We start from the raw sequence: 20,941 nt of genomic DNA, 5'->3' as shown, positions 1-20,941 counted from the left end.
TTTTAGTTTCTCAGCCTATTAGCGTATCACTTGTGTTTTATCAAGCTTCAAACAGGGTCATCTTTACCATTATTTATGCTAATTAAGCAGCTTTTACAGCACTGAGTCAGTAAAGGACAGCAGTGTTATTATGAAGCTGGAATCAGTGACTCCGCTTTTTCTCTTCTATATACATATCTGTTTAAAGTTAATCTCACATATCTCCCTTTCATTGCTTTTGGCGGCACATGTAATGATAAGCTGTAACTGGAGGTGTGTCACGGTTGTCGGTTAGTCATCGGTCACATCTTTGATCTTTACTTTGATCCGTCACAGAAACCATCTTTACTCCGCTGACGTAAAACGAGACTCAAAACGTTGGCAGAGACGGGATAAAAAAAAAACAATTTTCTGCTTCACACAGAAGGAAGTGAAAAGGCCAGGCTGTAGCATTAGTTTACACTCTCTGACCGAACACTGCTTAGTGATGTACAACACATCCGTAACTCACAGACACCCAGTGTTAGTTCTTCTGTATTACAGCAAATGCACAGCCTCTCATCAGCGGGACAGAGGATCGACCACCATTGTGTTAACTCATTTGACAATAGAAAGTGTGTGAAACATACAGTATTACTACAACTAGGGATGCACGATATTGGACTTTTTGCCGATATCCGATATGCCGATATTTTACAACTCATTTAGCCGATAACCGATACCGATATTTTTTTCCCGCACACCTAATTGCAGAGATCATCAACTCTCTTCTGTATTGGAATTAGCGTACAGTATAATGGTGATACTCTTATCACATTTGTTACAACGGTCGGGGTGACGGGTCTTGAGATGGTTAATCAAGTTTGTAGTGTTGAAAGACTTTGCCTTGGCTCCTCCTCGCATCACCGAAGCTGAGCAGTCATTGCAAATAGCACCTTTGCTATCTATTTCGGACACTTTGAAAAACTTCTACACCACTGACATTTTGGCTTCTAACTCTCTCATGCTGCAGGTAGACACACGTGACGTCATCACGCTGCACCGCGCAGATCTTACTCGCGCCGGGGACATTGCGCCAAGGTCGGGCATTTAATCAAGTATGCAGCAGCCTATTATTTTATCGGTTAATTATATCGGCGGATATCGGCGTGTTGGCCGTTCATTTTTAAGCCAATATTGGCCGATCCCGATAACGTGCCGATGATATTGTGCATCCCTAACTACAACCACTGCTTATGATAATAATCGGAATAATAATATTACTACAAAATGCTATCTAACATTGTACAAAAATCCGTCAGACTTTATTTGTGCAGCACTTTTCATACAACAGTAATGTAACTCAAAGCGCTTCACATAAACAGAAGATCAAGATAAACTATATAAACGCCCCCACCTCAGCATCCATTAAAAAATAATGGAGTCGAAGTGTAGATAGCAAAATCGGACAATAAAATAAAATTTGAAGTAATAAAAAAACACTAAAAGATCATCAATAGCAATAAAATAGAATAAAACAATACAGAATAAACAAGACAATATTAAAACATTGACATGGATGAACTGTGGAAAGTTTTAATTAAACTGCACAAACATAAAATAGAGGCCCATGTACACACATGCTGTCTACATCAACACGCACACACACTGTCTGCATTATGTAATATGTTCAAACAAAATGATAAGAAAGCAAAGTCGTGTGATTTTGCAGAAGCGACTGATGTTTGGAAGTCTGTGTTTCCTCTTGAAGGTCGTCTCACAGTTGGGATGTTTTAACAGGAAAGGCTTTTTGCTCAAACCCACATTCAGTGTGGAAACAAGCAGCAGGGTCCTCTCTCTGCAGACCTCAGACCTGCCAGATCATCCTCGTCTTTTAAAGGTGTCACGCAAACATTTAGTATCGTACATAAAAATGAATCAAATGAGAAGTAAGTAGTGAAGCCGTAAAATGTGTTAAAAAGCCCAGGGGTGTCGGGTATTACTCACAGCCATCAGCAGATCTTATTTTGTGAACCCTGCACGTTTCATGAAAAACATTCATAATGTTTCGCTGCCAAGTGTTTGAACTGAATATTTGACAGCATTGAGTCATTACAAACAGCAGCCGGGTACGCTTTGTGATTGAAATGTTTCGGCTAAATATTTCACCACATTTGAGAATATTTTTAAAACGGGGTCCTTCAGTTTATGTGAGTGCTTTTCTCCTTTTACGCTATGAAACTGGCAGCGTTTTGTTCTGCTCTGCCGTATTGTAGCTCTTAAAGCTGCGCTAATCAATGTTTATCCATTTCTAATGTGAAAGGTGTTACAATGATAAACCCACAGAGAATTATCACTCTGCTCTGCAGCTTTGATGCCTCTCTGCTCATTCTTACAGTTCAATGATGCTGGACCTTCTTTCCAGCAGCAAAAATAGGATCTCTAAAAGCTGCTGTGCTGTATCCAACCTGCCCAGCACTCTACAGCTGACACAGTTAGCAGCTAGCTGGTGAACATAATGCAGCATAAACGTATGTTTACAAGTGTAAGAGCCTGATATATATCCCGCAGGAGTCTGTGGAGAATGAGGCAGAGGTGAAAGGAAGGAGAGACTTTACCAGATAACATGACATTTGTCTATAAATTAATGCTTACGTGTGTCTCCTGGATGTATCTTAAGTTGTATCACAATAATGCAGAGATGTTTCTAATTGATATCAGGCTGCTGTCTCGCAGGTACCTCATGAATGTGACCTTTGAAGGCCGAAACCTGTCGTTCAGCGAAGAGGGCCACCAGATGTTCCCCAAACTGGTCATCATTCTTCTGGACAAGGATCGACAATGGGACAGGGTGAATATCTCCTCCTTCCTTCCTTTAATCTGTCTCCTGCCCTTTTCTCCTGCTTTGTATTTATCCCCCTCCGTGGCGCGTCCGTCACTTTGTCTTTCTGAGTGTGTCCCCGCCACTTGACGCACCTGTTACAGTAGCCTGTACATCACTCAGCCCTCCTCCCACTCGCTCATACAGGTTGGCAAGTGGGAGAGAGGCTCTTTAACGATGAGATACCATGTGTGGCCTCGCTTTGAGCTGTTCTCGGCAGCGGAGGAGCGAGAGGACCACCTGTCCATCGTGACTCTGGAGGAGGCTCCGTTTGTCATCGTGGAGGACGTGGACCCGCTCAGCGGGACCTGCATGAGGAACACAGTGCCATGCCGCAAACAGCTCAAACTCAGGTGAGAGATGAGAACCAGAAATGAGAGGGAGAATGTGCTTGTTTTTGTTTCCTTTTCTCCCCTCATGACGTTCATTCCTGTCCCGCAGGAGTAAAAACATCTATTTTTTTCCGACTGTGTGAATGCAGGAGGAGCATTGGAGGGTCAAGTGCTAAAAATAGAAAAGTTTTTCTTTTTGAAACTTGGTGATTTATACATCTATACGCAGGCTCCAAATATGAATTATGTAAAAGCTCTGTGGTATGCTGTGCAACCTTCTGCATGCATTCAAAGTTATTTGTCTCACACAACAAAGCACCTGTAGCTACGAATAAAAAACATCCACAGCTACATCAGCAGAAAGAAAGGGAACATGCCTGTTTGTACACAGAGGAGCGCTCAAAGTCATGAATTATTGAACATTATGCTTGAATATTCTCTTTTGGTTTCTTTGTCTGTGTTCTTTGCTATTTTGTTATTGTTTATCGTTTCTCCGTCACTGCAGCGAGCTGTCGTGAGTCTCTCTTCCTGGAAACGTTTATCCTTTAAAAGCGATCTCTCCGTGTCTTGTGATTACCTCCACTTGCTTCACTTATTCTAACTAGATCATTGTCGTGGTCTTTGTCACTATTTTCCTCCCTCCCGGGCCTCTTCACCCTTCACCCTCCTGCTATCCACTTCTCCTTGGTGTGTGATAATGAATTTTCTTCAATGGCCTCATTTTCTATCACTGGACTACCTGGAGTCTCCTGAGGGCATCCTACATCTTCTGGCTCAGTGGGTTTTTTATTGACTGATCTTTTCACCTTCTTTTTTCTCCAGTTCCCGTATTCCCCTTCTCTCCTTCCCCCCTCCTCCGTCTGTGTGTCTGTCCGTCTCTTCCTTCAAAGACATGCTCACATGGTGCATTTCAGGGATCGGCAGCGACGTGCCAAAGAGAATATGCAGGATTTCTCTGCAGCCAAAGATGCTCCATGAGGCAGCTGTGTGGATTTATCTTTGAAAAAGCCTAAAATATGTGGAAGAAGCCTCAGTGCCAGATAGATAGCCCCCTGGTTCATGATTTACTGTGTGATTATCTCAATAATCATGAAGGTTTTTCATTATGGATTTATTCTATTTCCTCCCTGATCCCCTCCCTGCTTTTGTACACCTGAACACAAATGATCCTTAATCTGAGAACGCTGATATTTTTCTCCCGTTCCTTCCTCTCCCCGCTCTTCCTCTCTGTCGCGCCTCGCAGCAATCAGACGGGCGATTCAGGGATTTACATCAAGCGCTGCTGCAAAGGTTTCTGCATTGACATCTTGAAGAAGATCGCAAAGAACGTGAAATTCACGTACGACCTCTACCTGGTCACCAACGGCAAACACGGCAAGAAGGTTAACGGGACATGGAACGGCATGGTCGGAGAGGTGAGGAGGATTTAAATCATGTTATATTTTCTTTGTGAATAACATGCTCTGATTCACTGATCTGTAGTTCTTCTGGAGTTGCATATCGGCAGAAGAAGAGATGTTCTGATAAGCCAAGCTGAACAGTAGAAAGAAGATGCAGCTTCGCATCGGCTATAAACAGACTCAAATACCCACATGGCATGTTTGGTGGATGTCATACAGACCTGCTGGCACATCAGCTGATGGTGGATTTCACAGCTGGCAGAGCGCTGCAGCAGAACGCTGGAGACATCACTATAATACAACCTTATTGAACCAGCAGAGGGACTAAATATAGCAGTGTACTTAGAATAAATTACATCCTGTGTGTTTCTCTGACTTCCATCAGAAGCGGGAAAGTACACCAGAATATCTTTATTTTTACTGCAGGTCTATTTTTTAATTGGCGTCCATTTATCTCACCGCAGTGGGTGGCGTGCCCCTGCAGGAAATATAGAAGAGCTGGAGGAGATGTTACAGAAATGTTAATCACCCAGAAATAACATGTAGTTTTATAGTTAAGTGCTTCTTCTTTTTTTAGTTATAAACCCACCATGTTTCCTGTGAGAACACACCAACGTTCAGTCGCTGAATTTAAGTATCTGTGATGCTTTATGTTCATTTATTTATGTAAGTTTGTTTGTTCTTCTTCCTTCGCTCATCCCTTCTGCTGCTCATTTTTAAGCTGTTTAGACTTCACTTTTCTAACATGAATACACAGAATACTTTTTACAAGTAGAGTGTGTAAATATGGAATCTATGTACAATAACTTTTACACTACTACAAGCGGGGAGTGTTTTGGTGCCCGTAGCAATTTATTTACATGGATTATTATATTAACTGAATGTCTTTCCATTTTTATTTTCCTACTGTCTTAAGTCAGCCATCAAGCACTAGTTCCCCCACAACCTGACCTGAGGGGGAGCTGCGATCCGCTCTGTAAAACCTCAGGAGGTGAACGGCGATGAGCTTCTTAATCAGGGATGGAGAGAAAAAAAAGGACTCGTAGAAAGAGAAAGCGATTACTAGAGAGAAGAAGAGAAGGAAAAGCAGCCTCGGGGAAAGACCCACTTCTTCTCGTGCACACGTTACACATTCAGCACGATGCAGCCTTTACAAATCGATGTGATGTCCAACTTAATTGATTATGGACGAGAACGAGTGACTTTATTATAATCTGAAGAACAAAGAGGATTTGCACGGTGATATAAAACTACAGAATCTAAAGTAGCTGTTGTAAAATATAAATCAGCATTAAATCAAAGCTATGCTAATGTGCAGTTCATGCATGCGTGGACGCATTAGTCTTTAAATGCCTAAGTAAGCAGATAATGGTTTAATTTGAACGGGGGGAAAGCAGGACAACAAGAGCAGAACACAAAAGAGAATGTGTGACAAACAGAGACATTATGATAGTGTGTAGGATTCCTGCTCACTCTGGTACACACACATCCCTTATTATCACAATCTTTTCTGCTCTATATTTTTATTCGTGGCCCGAGGCTTCTTAAACTTTGAGCTAAATATACCTGAATGGGCTCAGAAGGAGGCTGAGTCAAATGCTAACCTACTGTAGTAATGATCCCCTCCTCCTCCTGCTTCCATCCTACCAAAATAAAATGTTAAATCAAAGGATAGATGATGGCCTGTGTATGAACCGCAGCAGCACTTTTTTCTCCTTCCTGGGAATGTTCAGCTGCACACGCCCGCTGATCTTCCATGTTTTCCTCCTGTCTGTGTTTGACCTGCAGGTGGTGTACAAGAATGCCCACATGGCCGTGGGTTCGCTCACCATCAACCAAGAGAGGTCAGAGTACATCGACTTCTCTGTGCCCTTCATTGAGACAGGGATCAGTGTCATGGTCTCCCGTAGCAATGGGACCGTCTCCCCCTCCGCCTTTCTAGGTGAGGAGAAACGCACCTGCTGCTTTTTCAGAACACTTATTCACACACACACACACACACACACACACACACAAACTCATATCCCATAATGAATGCACAGTCACAGAAAGCAGAACAAGTAGGTTTTTCACAAAGCAAGGACATTGTTTACTTGTGTCGACCAGTTTGATCCAGCAGCTCAAAAACAATGTTTGCTCAGATGGGGACAGGAAAAATGTAAATGTATGCTCATGCGTGCCAAACATGATCTTGTCATTCTGCTGTGATTGAGACTGAAGTTTAATTCTTGCCCTTGAAAACAGTCGCTGAAATCTCACTACAGGGTCAATTTGCCAGTTTATTAAAAGCCCGACCAGAGAGGAGAATGTTTTGGATCACTGTTACACCCAGTGCACCCGGGCTGCACTGGGTCACTCTGACCACGTCATGATCCATCTGGTTCCTGCGTACAGGCAGAAGTTAAAGCTCTGTAAACCTGTAGTGAGGACATCTAAAAAGTGGACCAGTGAAGCTGTGGAGGATCTTCAGGCATGCTTAGACTGTACGGATTGGGACGCTTTCAGGACTGCTACCACAGTCTGGATGAGTACTCAGAAGCTGTGACGTCGTACATCAGCACCACGGTGAGTTACAACAACGACAAGCCCTGGTTCACAGCCAAACTCGGACGGCTGAGGCAGTTACAGGAGGAGGCTTTTAGGAGTGGGGACGGAGACGGCTACAAACAGGCTAAATACACCTTCAGCCGGGCGGTGAGAGGAGCTAAGCGTCTGTACTCTGAGAAACTACAGCAGCAGTTTTCAGGGGGAGATGCTGGCTCAGTCTGGACAGGTCTCAGACAGCTCACCAGCTACAAGCCGAAAACCCCCCCACTCTGTTAATGACCTGCGCCTTGCCAACGACCTGAGAGAGAGATGTTAACAGGATTTTTAAGAGACAGAACCCCCGCAAAGCAGCCGGACCGGACTCTGTCTCCCCCTCCACCCTGAAGCACTGTGCCGATCAGCTGTCTCTGGTGATCACAGACATCTTCAACGCCTCACTAGAGACCTGCCATGTGCCAGCCTGCTGCAAGGCCTCCACCATCATTCCTGTCCCCAAAAAGCCAAGGACCACAGGACTTAATGACTACAGACCCGTCGCCCTGACCTCCGTGGTAATGAAGTCCTTTGAGCGTAGACCGTAGACGATGCAGTCAACATGGCCCTCCACTTCATCCTCCAGCATCTGGACTCAGCAGGAACCTATGCCAGGATCCTGTTTGTGGATTTCAGCTCTGCCTTCAACACGATCATCCCGGCTCTGCTTCAGGACAAGCTCTCCCAGCTGAATGTGCCCGACTCCACCCGCAGGTGGATCACAGACTTCCTGTCCGACAGGACGCAGCATGTGAAGCTGGGGAAACACGTCTCTGACTCCAGGACCATCAGTACCGGCTCCCCTCAAGGCTGCGTTCTTTCCCCTCTGCTCTTCTCCCTGTACACCAACAGCTTCCTCCAGTCATCAGTCCGTCAAGCTTCTGAAGTTCGCGGATGACACCACCCTCATCGGACTAATGTCTGGTGGGGACGAGTCTGCCTACAGATGGGAGATTGACCATCTGGTGAACTGGTCACCATGGACCATCTGCTCCATCACCGCCTGGTACGCTGCTGCTACTGCCAGGGACAAGGGCAGTCTGCAGTGTATCATCCACTCTACAGAGAGGGTGATTGGCTGCAATCTGCCATCTCTCCAGGACCTGTACACCTCCAGGACCTTGAGGCGTGCAGGTAAGATTGTGGCCGACCCCTCTCATCCCGGACACAGTCTCTTTGAGACCCTCCCCTCTGGCAAGAGCCTGCGCTCCATCAGGACCAAAACGTCCCGACACAGAAACAGTTCCTTCCCCCTCTGCTGCCAGCCTCGTAAACCGGTAAACCTACCGATTCTGATTCTGATTCTGATTCGGTGGCCATACTAGAGCTCTAATTTCCAATGTTTGGACACTTCCAGGCCTGTAAGTCCTCGAGCAGCCAAACAAACTCACTTTGTTTTAATAAAGGTTTGTAAATATATACAGTCTGATACCAAAAAAGACAATTAATTTACAGTCATTGGCATCACGCCCTGAGCAACCACTTATGACATGACGTGACGATCTTTGAATTCTCACTTGATATCATGTTCCTCCTAACTGGAGTAGTTTTCCAGATGAGGTCAAAACTCTATCCACTAGGGTTGTCACGATACCAGAATTTTAATACGATACTCGATACCTGTTTCGTTACCATGGCAACAAAAAAAGAACTCTTAGGTACCAAAAACTGGGTAATGTTGTTTTTAATTTTTTCCTGCACACAGTGCTGGTACAGAAAAAGTCACTGAACACTAAACCAGCTCATTTGACCTCCTGTTTTCTCTGTTTCACTGCTTTATTTACATTACCAGCGCTCGCTCTCTTTATTTCCTGTCTGTGTCGCTCGACCACAACCGCTCTCTCTCTCACTCGAGGCGGATTTGGGTTGAAAACTGATCGTAGATGTGTTTTTTTTCAAATCTTCGGCACCTTTTGGTACTATCGAACATAAAAAAAATAACGCAGATTGGATCGTTTAAAACACCTGGAATCAAAAAAGTATGGAAGTACCGAAAATGTTGTCAACCTTACTATCCACAGAACAACTGTTGTTTAACACAACAGGGCCCGGTACAGTGGGTTACCTCGGTCAGGGGTTGTTGGTTTCTGCAGCTAACGGCTCACTGCGGCTCATGAAAACACTCACTACAATATTTCAAATTGATCCAAAAAGCGGCCAAAAAGTTTTGGAGATGCGTCTTCGATGAATGATCGCTGTCACTGTGCTGTCAGCTCAGCGATATATATTTGCTTTTCCTATCAATGCTTCAAAACACCACCACACTCTGTATTACGCCAGTGAAATATGTTTGGTGTGAGCGAGCAGCAGCAGGAAATACTTTTAAATTGGATTAAATACATTTTTTCGACGCAATTTAAACCGACAAGGGAGAAGTCAATGTCACTGATATATCAAGGTGATTTCAAAACAATGAACGGCTTCTGCTGAACAAACGCCAACTGTAAGACGCATCAAAAGTGGGCATTGATGATATTAACTTGAAGGTTGTCATAAAAATGAAAACTCCCCGTGCTGATGAAGGTCGTGTGAGGCTCCACAGCGGCGACTAAATGGACCTGGTAGTGACGTTGTTTTGTTGGGAGCAGTGCTGCACTGTTTGTCACAAAATATTCTGTGTGTGAAAATTGCTGAGTGCAAGAGGTAGAAAATGTGCCCATTTCAATGAGTACATCTGTCCATTCACACCTACCTGCCTTCCTCTCTGTTTCTCTCCTGAGCAGTGCTTGTTAGTGTTCACACAAACTCAAATACACTCCATCACTGGCAACAACGAGCACACAGCGCATAAATACCAACAATCATGTTGATCCTGGGGGTGATTTTTTTAATTTCCTTAATTTGGTTTAATAAACTTCCTCTCTCTCCCTCTCTTCTTTCCTCTTCCTCTGCACCCTGCTGCACCCTCTACTCCCACCCACTCCTCCCTCCTCCTCCTCCTCCTCCTCCTCCTCTCCCTCTCCTCTGTGTTGCAGAGCCCTTCAGCGCCGATGTCTGGGTGATGATGTTTGTGATGCTTCTGATTGTGTCAGCCGTGGCTGTGTTTGTGTTTGAGTACTTTAGCCCGGTGGGTTACAATCGCTGTCTGGCAGATGGGCGAGGTGAGAGGACTGCACACACATGAACAAACACACACACAAATGAACTCAGACAGAGTCAATCGATGCTCCATGAAAGTGACAATGAGCTACATTTTCAGTCAATCTCGTGCTACAATGAAGTGCTTTTTTTTTGTACCTTGAATTTGACATTCAAACAGCAGCGTCCATGTGCTAAATTACTTTGAAAATCCCCTCTGAATGAGAGCTACAGGAGCTCTGGGGCTCCATCTTTGAGTACTTATCTACATCTACAGTCACTTAAGCTCTTTCACTAATGAAAAGGATCATTGACAAGTAGCAGATCGGTGATCTTAAGTATTCTTAGCATCGCTGTGTGAACAAAGACTCCTTTTTTTATTGTGCCGTTCTCGAATATTACACAACCCTAATACAGCGCCAGATCTAAGGCTGTAACAGATGAATACACTCAAGTAGATCTATTACCATACATTGAAAATATGTGTCTGGTTTAATGGTGTCTGACAGTATGGAACAACATCTCATTCTGTTCCAGCAGGCCATTCAAATCAATTCACCCATCAAAATCAGTGGTTGAGATTCAATCTACTTTTTTTTTTCATCCAGCGCTCTTTGACTCTCAGGATCGCGTTAGCTCGCCACAACAGCAGCCACTCAAAATACAACCAGAGAAGGTTTATTGCTGCTCACAGTCTTTTTAACATAAGGAGGACGAGTCGTGATGCTCTGTGTGTTTTCTTTAGTAGTTCCCACTGTAGTATTTTCTGAATGCTTTCCGTCACGGCGGCTCTGTATGGCTATGTGTTGTTTAATCGCCGGGTTACGTAAGGCTGTTGTCCTTCACTGCTGCTCCAGCTGTAACATAATTGCAGCCTGCTGCGAGCGCATCTACTCCCCTCCACCCTCTCTCTCTGTCTCTGATGTCAGAGAGCTACAGTAGGTAGTGTTTCCATCGCCGCTACCTTGTCATAGTAACATAGAGGGAGGTGGAGCAGAGTTAGTCTGTAACAGCAGGTTGTCACTGCAGAGGCTGGACGAGCACATGTGGAGCGTGCAGCACATTCTGTGATCACTGACAATCTGAAGGATGGCGATATTTCCAGTCACTTCTGTGCATCAAGTGCCTCCTATAGCACTTTGTATGAGTAAGAGAAGATCAGTCCATACGGTACGACACGATACAATACGATATGGTAAGATACGATATAATGCGATACGATACAACACTTCTTTTGTTCCTGTAGGGAAATTTTTCTTTAACAAAATACCTTCTATCTTTGAAACTTCTCTTTGATCTTTTCACTCTTCCTCCTCCCCTCCCAGAGCCCGGTGGTCCCTCCTTCACCATCGGTAAGGCCGTCTGGCTGCTTTGGGGTCTGGTTTTCAACAACTCCGTCCCCGTGCAGAACCCCAAAGGTACCACCAGTAAGATCATGGTGTCAGTGTGGGCCTTCTTCGCTGTCATTTTCCTGGCCTCCTACACTGCCAACCTGGCTGCCTTCATGATCCAGGAGGAGTATGTGGACCAGGTGTCGGGCCTGTCAGACAAAAAGGTGTGAATTCGAGGCAGTGCGAGGGGATTATGGGGTGCAGGAGCAGGTGCGGGAAAGTACGTAACATGGGGATTTGTTATACGGAGTATGGACAGAACTTCATGATTTAGGCACTTGTTTGATTTTGGATTTATACTAGGTAAGTATGGTAAAAAGAACAAGACCAGACAAGGTCATTATTTATACGGTTTTTCTTGATTTATTGAATGTTCACTTTGTTCAGAAGTATTAGATGAGCTCAAGTGCTCTGTGCTTAACACCACTTATCATGTTTCAAATGTTCTCACATATTGGATTTAAAAGTCATTCTGAAGTGTTATTTAATACTATTAGCAACATAAAAGGGCATAAAATGTTACAATATTATTTTCATACCACTTCATCATCAGTGGTTTGTTTAAGTAACAGTTTAATTGTATGAAGACTACATGGAGTGGCCCTGTGTACACCTGGCATTAACAAACGTCTTGGCTGATCTGTTCACACAAGTGGACGCCTCCAGGTACGTCTCGTTTGACCGCCTGTGATCGCATCTCAACTGCCCGCTTTACATGCAAATCAACATGCACATCATGGTCAGCATTAAAACACTGTTTGATGCAGGCTTGTAGAAGAGAGCGAGTAACAGAGAAAGGGAGAGTATTTAGATAAAGACAAAAGACCCGATACTAAAAACAACTCTTTGACCGTGAGTCTAAATAACTCGATTGTTCTGTGGTTTATCAGTGAAGAATACGCTCTACACTGCAGACTGGAGTCTATGTTAACAGGGATAAATAAACAGATCTGTGTTGTATATACTGTAACCCTCTCCTCATCAAGGACTCTTGTTAATACAAGGTGTAAACAGGGCTTCAATTTAAAATCATTCTCCAGCTGAACTGCCGAATGTTTCTGAGTTACAGCTTCTAAATTGTGAGGATTCCCTCTTCATTTGTTACGTGATCATACACTTAACATATTTGGGTTTGTTTGGACAAAGCTGTCATCTTAGTTATTTTGAATTGGCACAGCAGTCCTAGACTAATTGCTTCAGCACTTGTTTGTCTCTTGAGTTCATGTTTGTCCAAACATGTCCTCCAGATTCTTTCATGTTTGTCTGTATGTTGAGCAGAACTCTGAGCATTAAGTTAATTTTAAACTTCCAAAAGCATAGTCCCAGGCTCTTGCTCAACAGTGCATTAACGGCTATTTGCTATTTTTTCCATGCTAACGAGCACTCCTCTGTCGCTTTTCTCTGTGTGGTTTCTTTTCCGGAAAAACCCCCACCACAGTTCCAGAAGCCGAACGAATTCTCGCCGCCGTTCCGGTTCGGCACGGTGCCCAACGGGAGTACAGAGCGCAACATCCGCAACAACTACCGGGACATGCACGCTTACATGACGAGCTTCCACCAGAAGAATGTAGATGAAGCACTGTACAGTCTGAAGAGCGGGTGAGGAGGGGAGAGAGAGAGGGGAGGATGGAGACCCAGATGGGGGAGGGATACGGGGAGAGGGGAGTTGAAAGGATCTCAGCGGGGAGAAAAGAGACATGATGGAGCTGTGAGGTCCTGTGCTGATGCAATACAGAGAAAAAGATGATCAAGGAATAAGTAGGGGGAGACAGAGGGAGAGGGAGCATTCTGGGCGATGTGGGTGGGCAGCCAGTGGCTCTGTGTAGCTGCCTGCTACTGGCGCCCAGAAATAGCTGCATGGCCTGTGGTTGCTGTGAAAGCTTGCTAATATTCACTCTCTCTGCCGCTAAAAGCAAGCTTATAACTTCTTTCCTATGCACTCTCTCCCTCCGCCTGTCCTCTAACGTTTTCATCAAGCACTGACGAGGAATTAAGAATGCAATGCAGTGAAGCACCTCTGGTGTTTGGTGAGAGTCCCACAGAGTCCTGCAGCCCCCGAGGCACCGTTTGATGGTAGTTTGTCACCAAGCTGGAGACTGTCATGTCAATTGACCTTTCAGATCACTCATGTGAAAAGAATAGAATAGAATATATGGTGTCCCCGGGACATCATTCAGCTGAGATGTGTGTCAGACACTGTCACACAGGTTGTCACATGGTCAGTTTGGCCATTTCGCCCAAACACTAGAAACACCTGAGCTTAAAGAAAATCCAACACAAATTTATCTGTTGTTTCTAAAGCTTTGAAGTGCATCTTATGACCTGAGATGGTGCACGTGACTGAATTCCCATACTTAGGTAACTATCTCCATGACAACTGAGCATCTTCTTTTGCTGAGGAACACCACAAGATGTGGATGAGAGCTTCAGAGACAAGTTGGACCGAGATATTATATTACTTTTTTTATGAAATACTTGTTCCTAAGTAGATATCAGGTATTTGCTTAAATTGCACTGCTGCTTTTTTATGTTATAAGGAGTTTTAGATTTATTTGAGCGCACACATTTAAGATGAAATCACAAAATTCTCAAATGGTGTCCCCAGAATGCCCACGATCTTTTCCCTCACATCTCTAAATGCTTAAATATAATAGACCCATAATTCCTAATAATTTCCTTTGTCATCAAAGAGGGGGTAATATGCTGTTTCACATTTTAGGACATAATGTTACACTGTTGGATGTCCAGACTAAACATGTGTAAAGTTTCAAATCTGTAGGTAAAAGTATGTTGGAGTAATCCCCAGGCTTCTCAGCTCAGTCTGCAGGCGGCTGTGAACGCCAGGTTTCACACAGTTTTTTCTACACGCTGCACTTTGTGACATCTCACAGTGCAGCCCAATGACTGTATATATAGATGGACGTCTCCAGCTGCTCCCATTGTACGAAAGTGATGCCAAATAGCCCCTGTGATAGGCGCTGCAATCTTGTGATGGTGACGTAATTTGGAGCCAGAGTTGCGCAGTAGAGATCGGACACACGCACTTAACTTACTGAATAAACAGCAAGAATCCTGCTCACCGGCGTGTTTAACAGCAGAACAGCTTCTCTGTGTTGGTCTGAGGTTAACGCCGGTATGGAAACTTCAATAACTGTAGTGATTGTTTTAGTTACGTCTCCTCTCGCCGTTCGTCCTCTACTCTGCTAATCCGGAACAGAGCGGCTGCAGGAGCCGGATTTGTCAACAGAGCTGTCAATCGTCATTTTTACAGCATCAAATAACTAATTTAAACTAAACTTTTCAGAAAAGTGAACACTTGGACGTAAGTCAGCACACTTCACAGAAACCATGTTTGAGAAACATTTATCTGGCGTGTATTTTGATTTTCTAGTTTGACTCATGTCCCATCTGTTAACATGGAGGAGGCGGGCTTTATGACCTGTACTGCAGAGCGCTCGAAATGTTTTGGCTTCACTTTTAGGGAGCTGTCATGGCGTCCATCTTTTTATACAGTCTCATGGTGCGGCCTCAGCAGGCCTCAGAGAGCTGGCCAATCAGAAGAAAGCGGGCTTGTAGGGGCGGGGTTTCTTAAAGGGCCAGAGCTGACTGAGTCGTTTCAGGCAGAGGCTGTATGAGGGCCTGCACAGAGCACCAGTGTGAGGAAAATGATGAGGTTTTTAAACTGTAAATTATGCTAAGCTACTCCACAGGTATCACAGAGTGAAATATGAAGCTTGAAATTAGCATAATATCCCCCCTTTAAGCTAATAGCTGAAGTAGATAGAGAGGATTCAGTTTGTGAGTGTTTGTTTATAATGTTTTCTATAAAAAGAACCATATGAAATAGTTCCGGAGGTTCAGGGCTGATTTAAACCACTCTTAGAAATAATAAATAAATAAACCCATAGAATGAAGTGTTATCCTTCGCTGTTAATAGATGTGTTACAGTCGCGCAACACTACACATCAGTGTTCACACAAGCTATGGTGAGTCATAAATATCCTCATATCTCTTTTTATTAAAAACTACTGAGTGGTACAGCGAGTCAACCCTGGAGTGATTCTGGACACGTTCATTCACCATCACTGTGATTGAAGGCACAAGAGCCTCCGTAAGTGTAACAGCGTTAAAGTGTTCTTCTCACACGCTTTCACTCCGCAGCAAACTGGACGCCTTCATCTACGACGCCGCGGTGCTGAACTACATGGCGGGCCGAGACGAGGGCTGCAAGCTGGTCACCATTGGGAGCGGGAAGGTGTTCGCCTCCACCGGGTACGGCATCGCCATCCAGAAAGACTCCGGCTGGAAACGAGCGGTGGATCTGGCCATCCTCATGCTGTTCGGAGACGGTAACGACTTGAATACAATAACGAGGAAGTCTTATAAATAGCCAAGTACACTCGTATATTAAAACACTAATCGGATTAGTCAGAGGTTGATGTCGTTGATTGTCACTCTAATGTAGAAGTCACACAAATAACATGATATTCATGTATTTATTTAGATAAATGATGTAAACTGTGTCCTATTTATATTGTAACATCCTTACAGTGATTATCCCGTTAATAGGGCCTAACAACCATATTAAAGTAAGATCCACTGTTTATTTATAATTCCCTTCAGTGATGAATCACTGCTACACATTTCAAAATAATAAGTTTAATCTCATCACTGTGGTAGTATTGGAAAGCAGGTGTTTTTGAAGTAGCTGTAAAGGAGCTGTGACTCAGAAGGTGGTCACTGTTTGTTATGGTGACAACACAGGAACCTGCCGGTAGATCCCAGCGCTCGATGAAGCTGCCGAGCATCAGGATGAGGCCTCCCGAGCCAGGTTGGCACGGTTCAGTCTTTAATCAACAGCGAGGAACCAGCAGGCCCGAGAGGCTGCAGCTGCTGCAGCTGGAGAAGAGACAGCTTGAGTTTGGAAGAAGTTTATTCAGTAACTCAGAAGGTTGTGGCAGCACTCGGGGCTGTTTTGGTGCTTGAGCTCTGGGGGCGAAATTGGCCTTGAAATGTTGAAGCATCTGGGTATTGTTTGATTGTCTGTGATTGACATGTTTCTTCAGCGTCAAAAGGAATTTAGAAACAGAGTCCATGCAGTGGCAGACAGAGGCAGTGGATTTTATTCACCTCACATATATTTTGATTTGTTGGAGCTTAGTCTGCTCTATAGTGTCTCAACAAGGAAAGTAAGACAACAGGTTTTATCTCTTCATCTTTGTTTTTCATCTTTGTCCAGTAATTGCTTCACCATTTTGACACATCAAGTAAAAGGCTAGTGCAGCCTTCAGAGGTGTTAATTCTAAAAGTTGCTAAGCTTTCTTAGTAGAAGCAGACATAAAAGCTGTAAAGCTCAGCAGCCTACGACTTTGGAAAATGCATAAATAATTAAACCCTTTCCCACCTCCAATAGCTGATAAGTGATGTGCAGAGAGAGCAGGAGCGGGCTAAAGTGAGTGTTCATAACCACCGCATGTGTTTGAAGCACTGTGACACTACTTAACAAACAATATGTAGGCAGTATATCTGACCTCACCAGCACCTTGTCATGTCACTATCGATGTCAGTAAGAGAGTAAATCTTTATTGATACATCGTACACATCAGTACACGAATACAAAGCATAAACACCTCCAAGAGGAAAACATTTTAAAAGTACTGAAACATTAATAATAAATAAGAGACGGTTGAATCTTGGTCCAGTCAGTGAGCAGCTTATCGAGAGCAACACTTAATGTACTGTATGTGCCACGGAGCAGCGCTCCCAGTTTGTAGGTCAGTTTTGTTTTGAGCCCCAGCTGTTGTTGTGAGTTTTGGGTAGTGACCGAAAGAAGCCGGCACAGTGTCTGGCGTCGCTCTGAGAGGACGACGAGTGCAGCGATCCACGAGGGCCTCTGCACCGAGCCGCTGACGCTCCGTCAGGGTGAGCTGATGGAGCCAGTTGAGGTAGTTTGTGTTCAATGTGAGGATGCGCATTTGGCACCTCTGTTTGGACGGGTTGCTTTAAAATGACACTGAGCTAATTTAGAGGACACAGATGATGATGCAGGACACACCGCGGGGACATTTACCATCTGTCGGACGGCTAATGAGACAACGGACCCTTAGGTACGGACATAGGAATCAATGCTTACATCTCCAAACTGTGCTGCTGTGTCAGTTAGAATGTGAACACTGTAACTGAGCTTTAGCACTTTGTTCTGCTAGAGATGGTGAGCCTTCCTAAAGCTTCTCTTTGACACTACAACAGCAGTTTGCAGAATGTTACAGGACATATCAAACTGTGGTGGTGCTTACACACACGCTTCAGCACCTAATCTACTACTGTTAACATTAATTGTCTTTGACATTTGCGTCTCATTGTTGGAAGTCCTGTGCTTGTTTTGGCCCATATATCCATGTCGCTCTACGTCACCTGAATTCCACCTTTGCTTTGCTCCAACCACTTGACTTTATTTCAGCGTTTGTCTTGTAAGGTTCAAGGCTGATTCAAAACGACACAATGCATGTTTAGCCATTTTCCAGCAGTGGTAAGAAATGTCAATATCATATAATGAGCCTCTTATTCAACAAGTTCAAGATACTCAGGGGAAGATACTTTCAATCACTCAACCAACTAGAAATCATTTACTGTACAGCCCAAAAATCCTGTTTACCGTAAAATTCGGAATATAAGTCACACCGGAATATAAGACGCAGTCTGGTTTTGTATCCCAGAGGGGAAAAGGTTTTCTAGCTATTTATTAATAAAAACATGTATACAAGTTATTTCAACACTATTTCAATTTATTTTCATTTAAAACACATTTAAAACGCACAAATCACAGCCTACCATCTGTTTTCACCATGTCGAGTTTGCAACCTGCTGTTGCAAACTACCCGTGCTGTAGCTAGCGGTAGCTGGCAGCCTACGGTAACGTTAATTGTTGTGAGGGTGGCAGCTGCACTGGCGATCATGGCGGTGCATGTCCGTGACGAAGCGTTAGCAACAATCAAGTTAGTTTAACTCCCTTAAAACAGCGAGGAAAACGACACTGCGGCATATTGTAAATAGGAGATGTTGTAGCGGCTTGGACCCAGAAACAGTTTAATGTGGAGGTGTGACGCCACCACTCAACAACTGGATAGCGCCATCGTCTGGGTAAAATACTGTTACACAATAACATACATCTCTGCATTTTATACTGGTATATTGGTCGCACCGGTATATAGGACGCAGCCCACTTTTTAGATGAAAATATGTTTTAAAAATGCGTCTTATACACCAAATTTTACTGTAAGTGTGCAGTAACTCTTTAATCACCGTCACTTCATATACGCCTTTTTTCTGTTCTCTGATATTTCTTGAAAATAATCAGTAATAATTAGTCAATAAGGAAGTCTTCAGGGGACTTTGGCATCTTCACCTTGTTCCCACACTGGACTTTTAAATAGAGCGTGTCAGAAATTAGATGTATTAATGTTCTAAAGCGTATATTTTGTTGACTGATTAGTGAGATAATTTGTGCTTAAGCTCCCAGAAATGTAAAGAGTGTCATGTTTTACAGCGTATCACGAGAAGTGTTCCTTCTTGCAGAGAAGGAGTGAAGGTCTGTGGGGAGCAGGGTCACACAATGAAGGATTTTTAAACGTATTACTTGCTTTGGTTTCAGCCGCACTTTTACATTTTGTATCAGAGGAAAAGCATCATCTTAAGAAACGATTGTCCCTGATGTGAATCCTTTCCTTTGGCGCATACACCTACTGTCGCACTCCACCTCCAGAGACAGTATGTGCTGCATACTGCTCACCACCTGCCAGAACATATACTGTGCAGCACGATGACAAACACTCACACACACACACACACTTGCACGGCCTTCGATGTGTTATCACTTTCCATTCCCGTGTGAGTGATGGATGCAGGGTCAGTGCAGAGAGAACATTCACCTTGGTTCAGATCAGGAGCATAATCGACTCAGACCTTGATGTACACTGTTCAGTGATGTTCACTACAGTGTGCACGCATGTGTGTCTGCAAGAGGACATGTGAGCGTGTGCATGCCTGATTGTGTGTTCCCCAAAGATCAGACAACATGTCTGCAGAAATACACTAAATGGAAGTAAAGTCTCATTGTTCTGTCGACTGTGTACATGAGGCCAGAACATGAGACATTACCTCTCATTACTTCTCCTGTCAGCGCACATGCGTTGTGAGGACGCATGTGAGGAGATCAGACTCATCGATGTTTGCTCATATCTGTCACTTCCTGTTAAGAGTCCAGACATGAGTATGATGTAAGTCATATGTGCGGAGAGAGCATCAGCGGTAGCCTTCTAACGAGAAACTGAGTGGCACGGCATCTGATCAGAGACGGGGTCAGGAGAATCGTGGAAAAAATGTTGTAGACCGACGAGGTGGAGGAGGGATGGGAAAGATGATGGATGAGAATAACAGGAGGATTACAAAGCAGAGAATAATTATAATGATATAGATTTCAATTACATTCTGCTTATTGATGCAGTGGTTCTATTTAGGTCAAGCTGCTGGGTGGAAAACAATTACATACACAGAGAAAATCACAGAGTGTGCATCAATGAGAGGGTTTTAACCTGCCTCATGTCATTGTTATGGAAACCTGCCGGCTGACGTAAAGAGTCAATAGTGTAATTGAGTTCAACTGGTTCTAAATGGTTCTATATGTGTAGTTCCCATTGCTCATACTGGTATTCATTTCAAGAAATTAATCAAAAAACGGAAGCATCTCGCATTAGTTTGTTTTTTATTTTCCAATCAATTTTCACAGGTTATCTTAGCTAGCTTCACATAAAGCCTGAGAGCCTGGCTCTGAAGCTAGCACGTGTAAAGCTAACATTTACCTTTTAGAGGGTATGAAGATTGGACATTTTTGTCTACCTCGATCATTTTCACACAGTTCTATGTGGATTTCCAATAAATGTTGAATGTAATTTTTGAAGCACTGCTAGATTGACTGAGGAAGCTAAGATATCCTCCTCGCTGAGCCCTACTGGCAGTGCCTACAGGTACCAATGACTGTATATAGATGGACAACATGTCTCCATCTGCTCTCATAGTACGGAATTGATGCCAAAATAGCCCCCGTGATAGGCGCTGCCATCTTGCGATGGTGACGTCATTTGGAGCCAGAGTCTGCGCAGTAGAGATCGGCGGGTGGAGCCGCTTTAGCCACTTCTGCTAACCCAAACACACACTTAACTTACCGAAAAAACAACAAGGATCCCCCACGCCGGCATGTTTAACATCAGAACAGCTTCTTGTGTTGGTCTGACGTTAACGTTCACAGATATGGAAACTTGCGTC

General features: G+C 43.9%; 1 protein-coding gene across 7 annotated transcripts in view; it reads left to right on the top strand.

The window, feature by feature from the left end:
- The window catches only part of grin2bb (glutamate receptor, ionotropic, N-methyl D-aspartate 2B, genome duplicate b), a 107,299-nt gene that overhangs the window by 76,964 nt on the left and 9,394 nt on the right, over positions 1–20,941 (top strand). For 6 of the 7 annotated variants that reach the window (XM_069665905.1, XM_069665907.1, XM_069665904.1 and 3 more), the window contains 8 exons: positions 2,680–2,809; positions 2,987–3,192; positions 4,415–4,586; positions 6,360–6,513; positions 10,127–10,252; positions 11,555–11,784; positions 13,059–13,219; positions 15,782–15,969. In XM_069665905.1, coding sequence (XP_069522006.1) covers positions 2,680–2,809; positions 2,987–3,192; positions 4,415–4,586; positions 6,360–6,513; positions 10,127–10,252; positions 11,555–11,784; positions 13,059–13,219; positions 15,782–15,969 — 1,367 coding nt within the window. The remainder of the gene's footprint in view (positions 1–2,679; positions 2,810–2,986; positions 3,193–4,414; positions 4,587–6,359; positions 6,514–10,126; positions 10,253–11,554; positions 11,785–13,058; positions 13,220–15,781; positions 15,970–20,941) is intronic. The other variant, XM_069665909.1, reaches the window with a different exon arrangement.

The sequence above is a fragment of the Semicossyphus pulcher genome, unplaced genomic scaffold (assembly GCF_022749685.1).
Source record: "Semicossyphus pulcher isolate SPU_LCO1_2020_fin unplaced genomic scaffold, fSemPul1.0.p SCAF_17, whole genome shotgun sequence".
NCBI lineage: Eukaryota > Metazoa > Chordata > Actinopteri > Labriformes > Labridae > Semicossyphus > Semicossyphus pulcher.
Note: the sequence above shows the minus strand (reverse complement) of the source record. Positions and strands in the feature narration are given on the sequence as shown.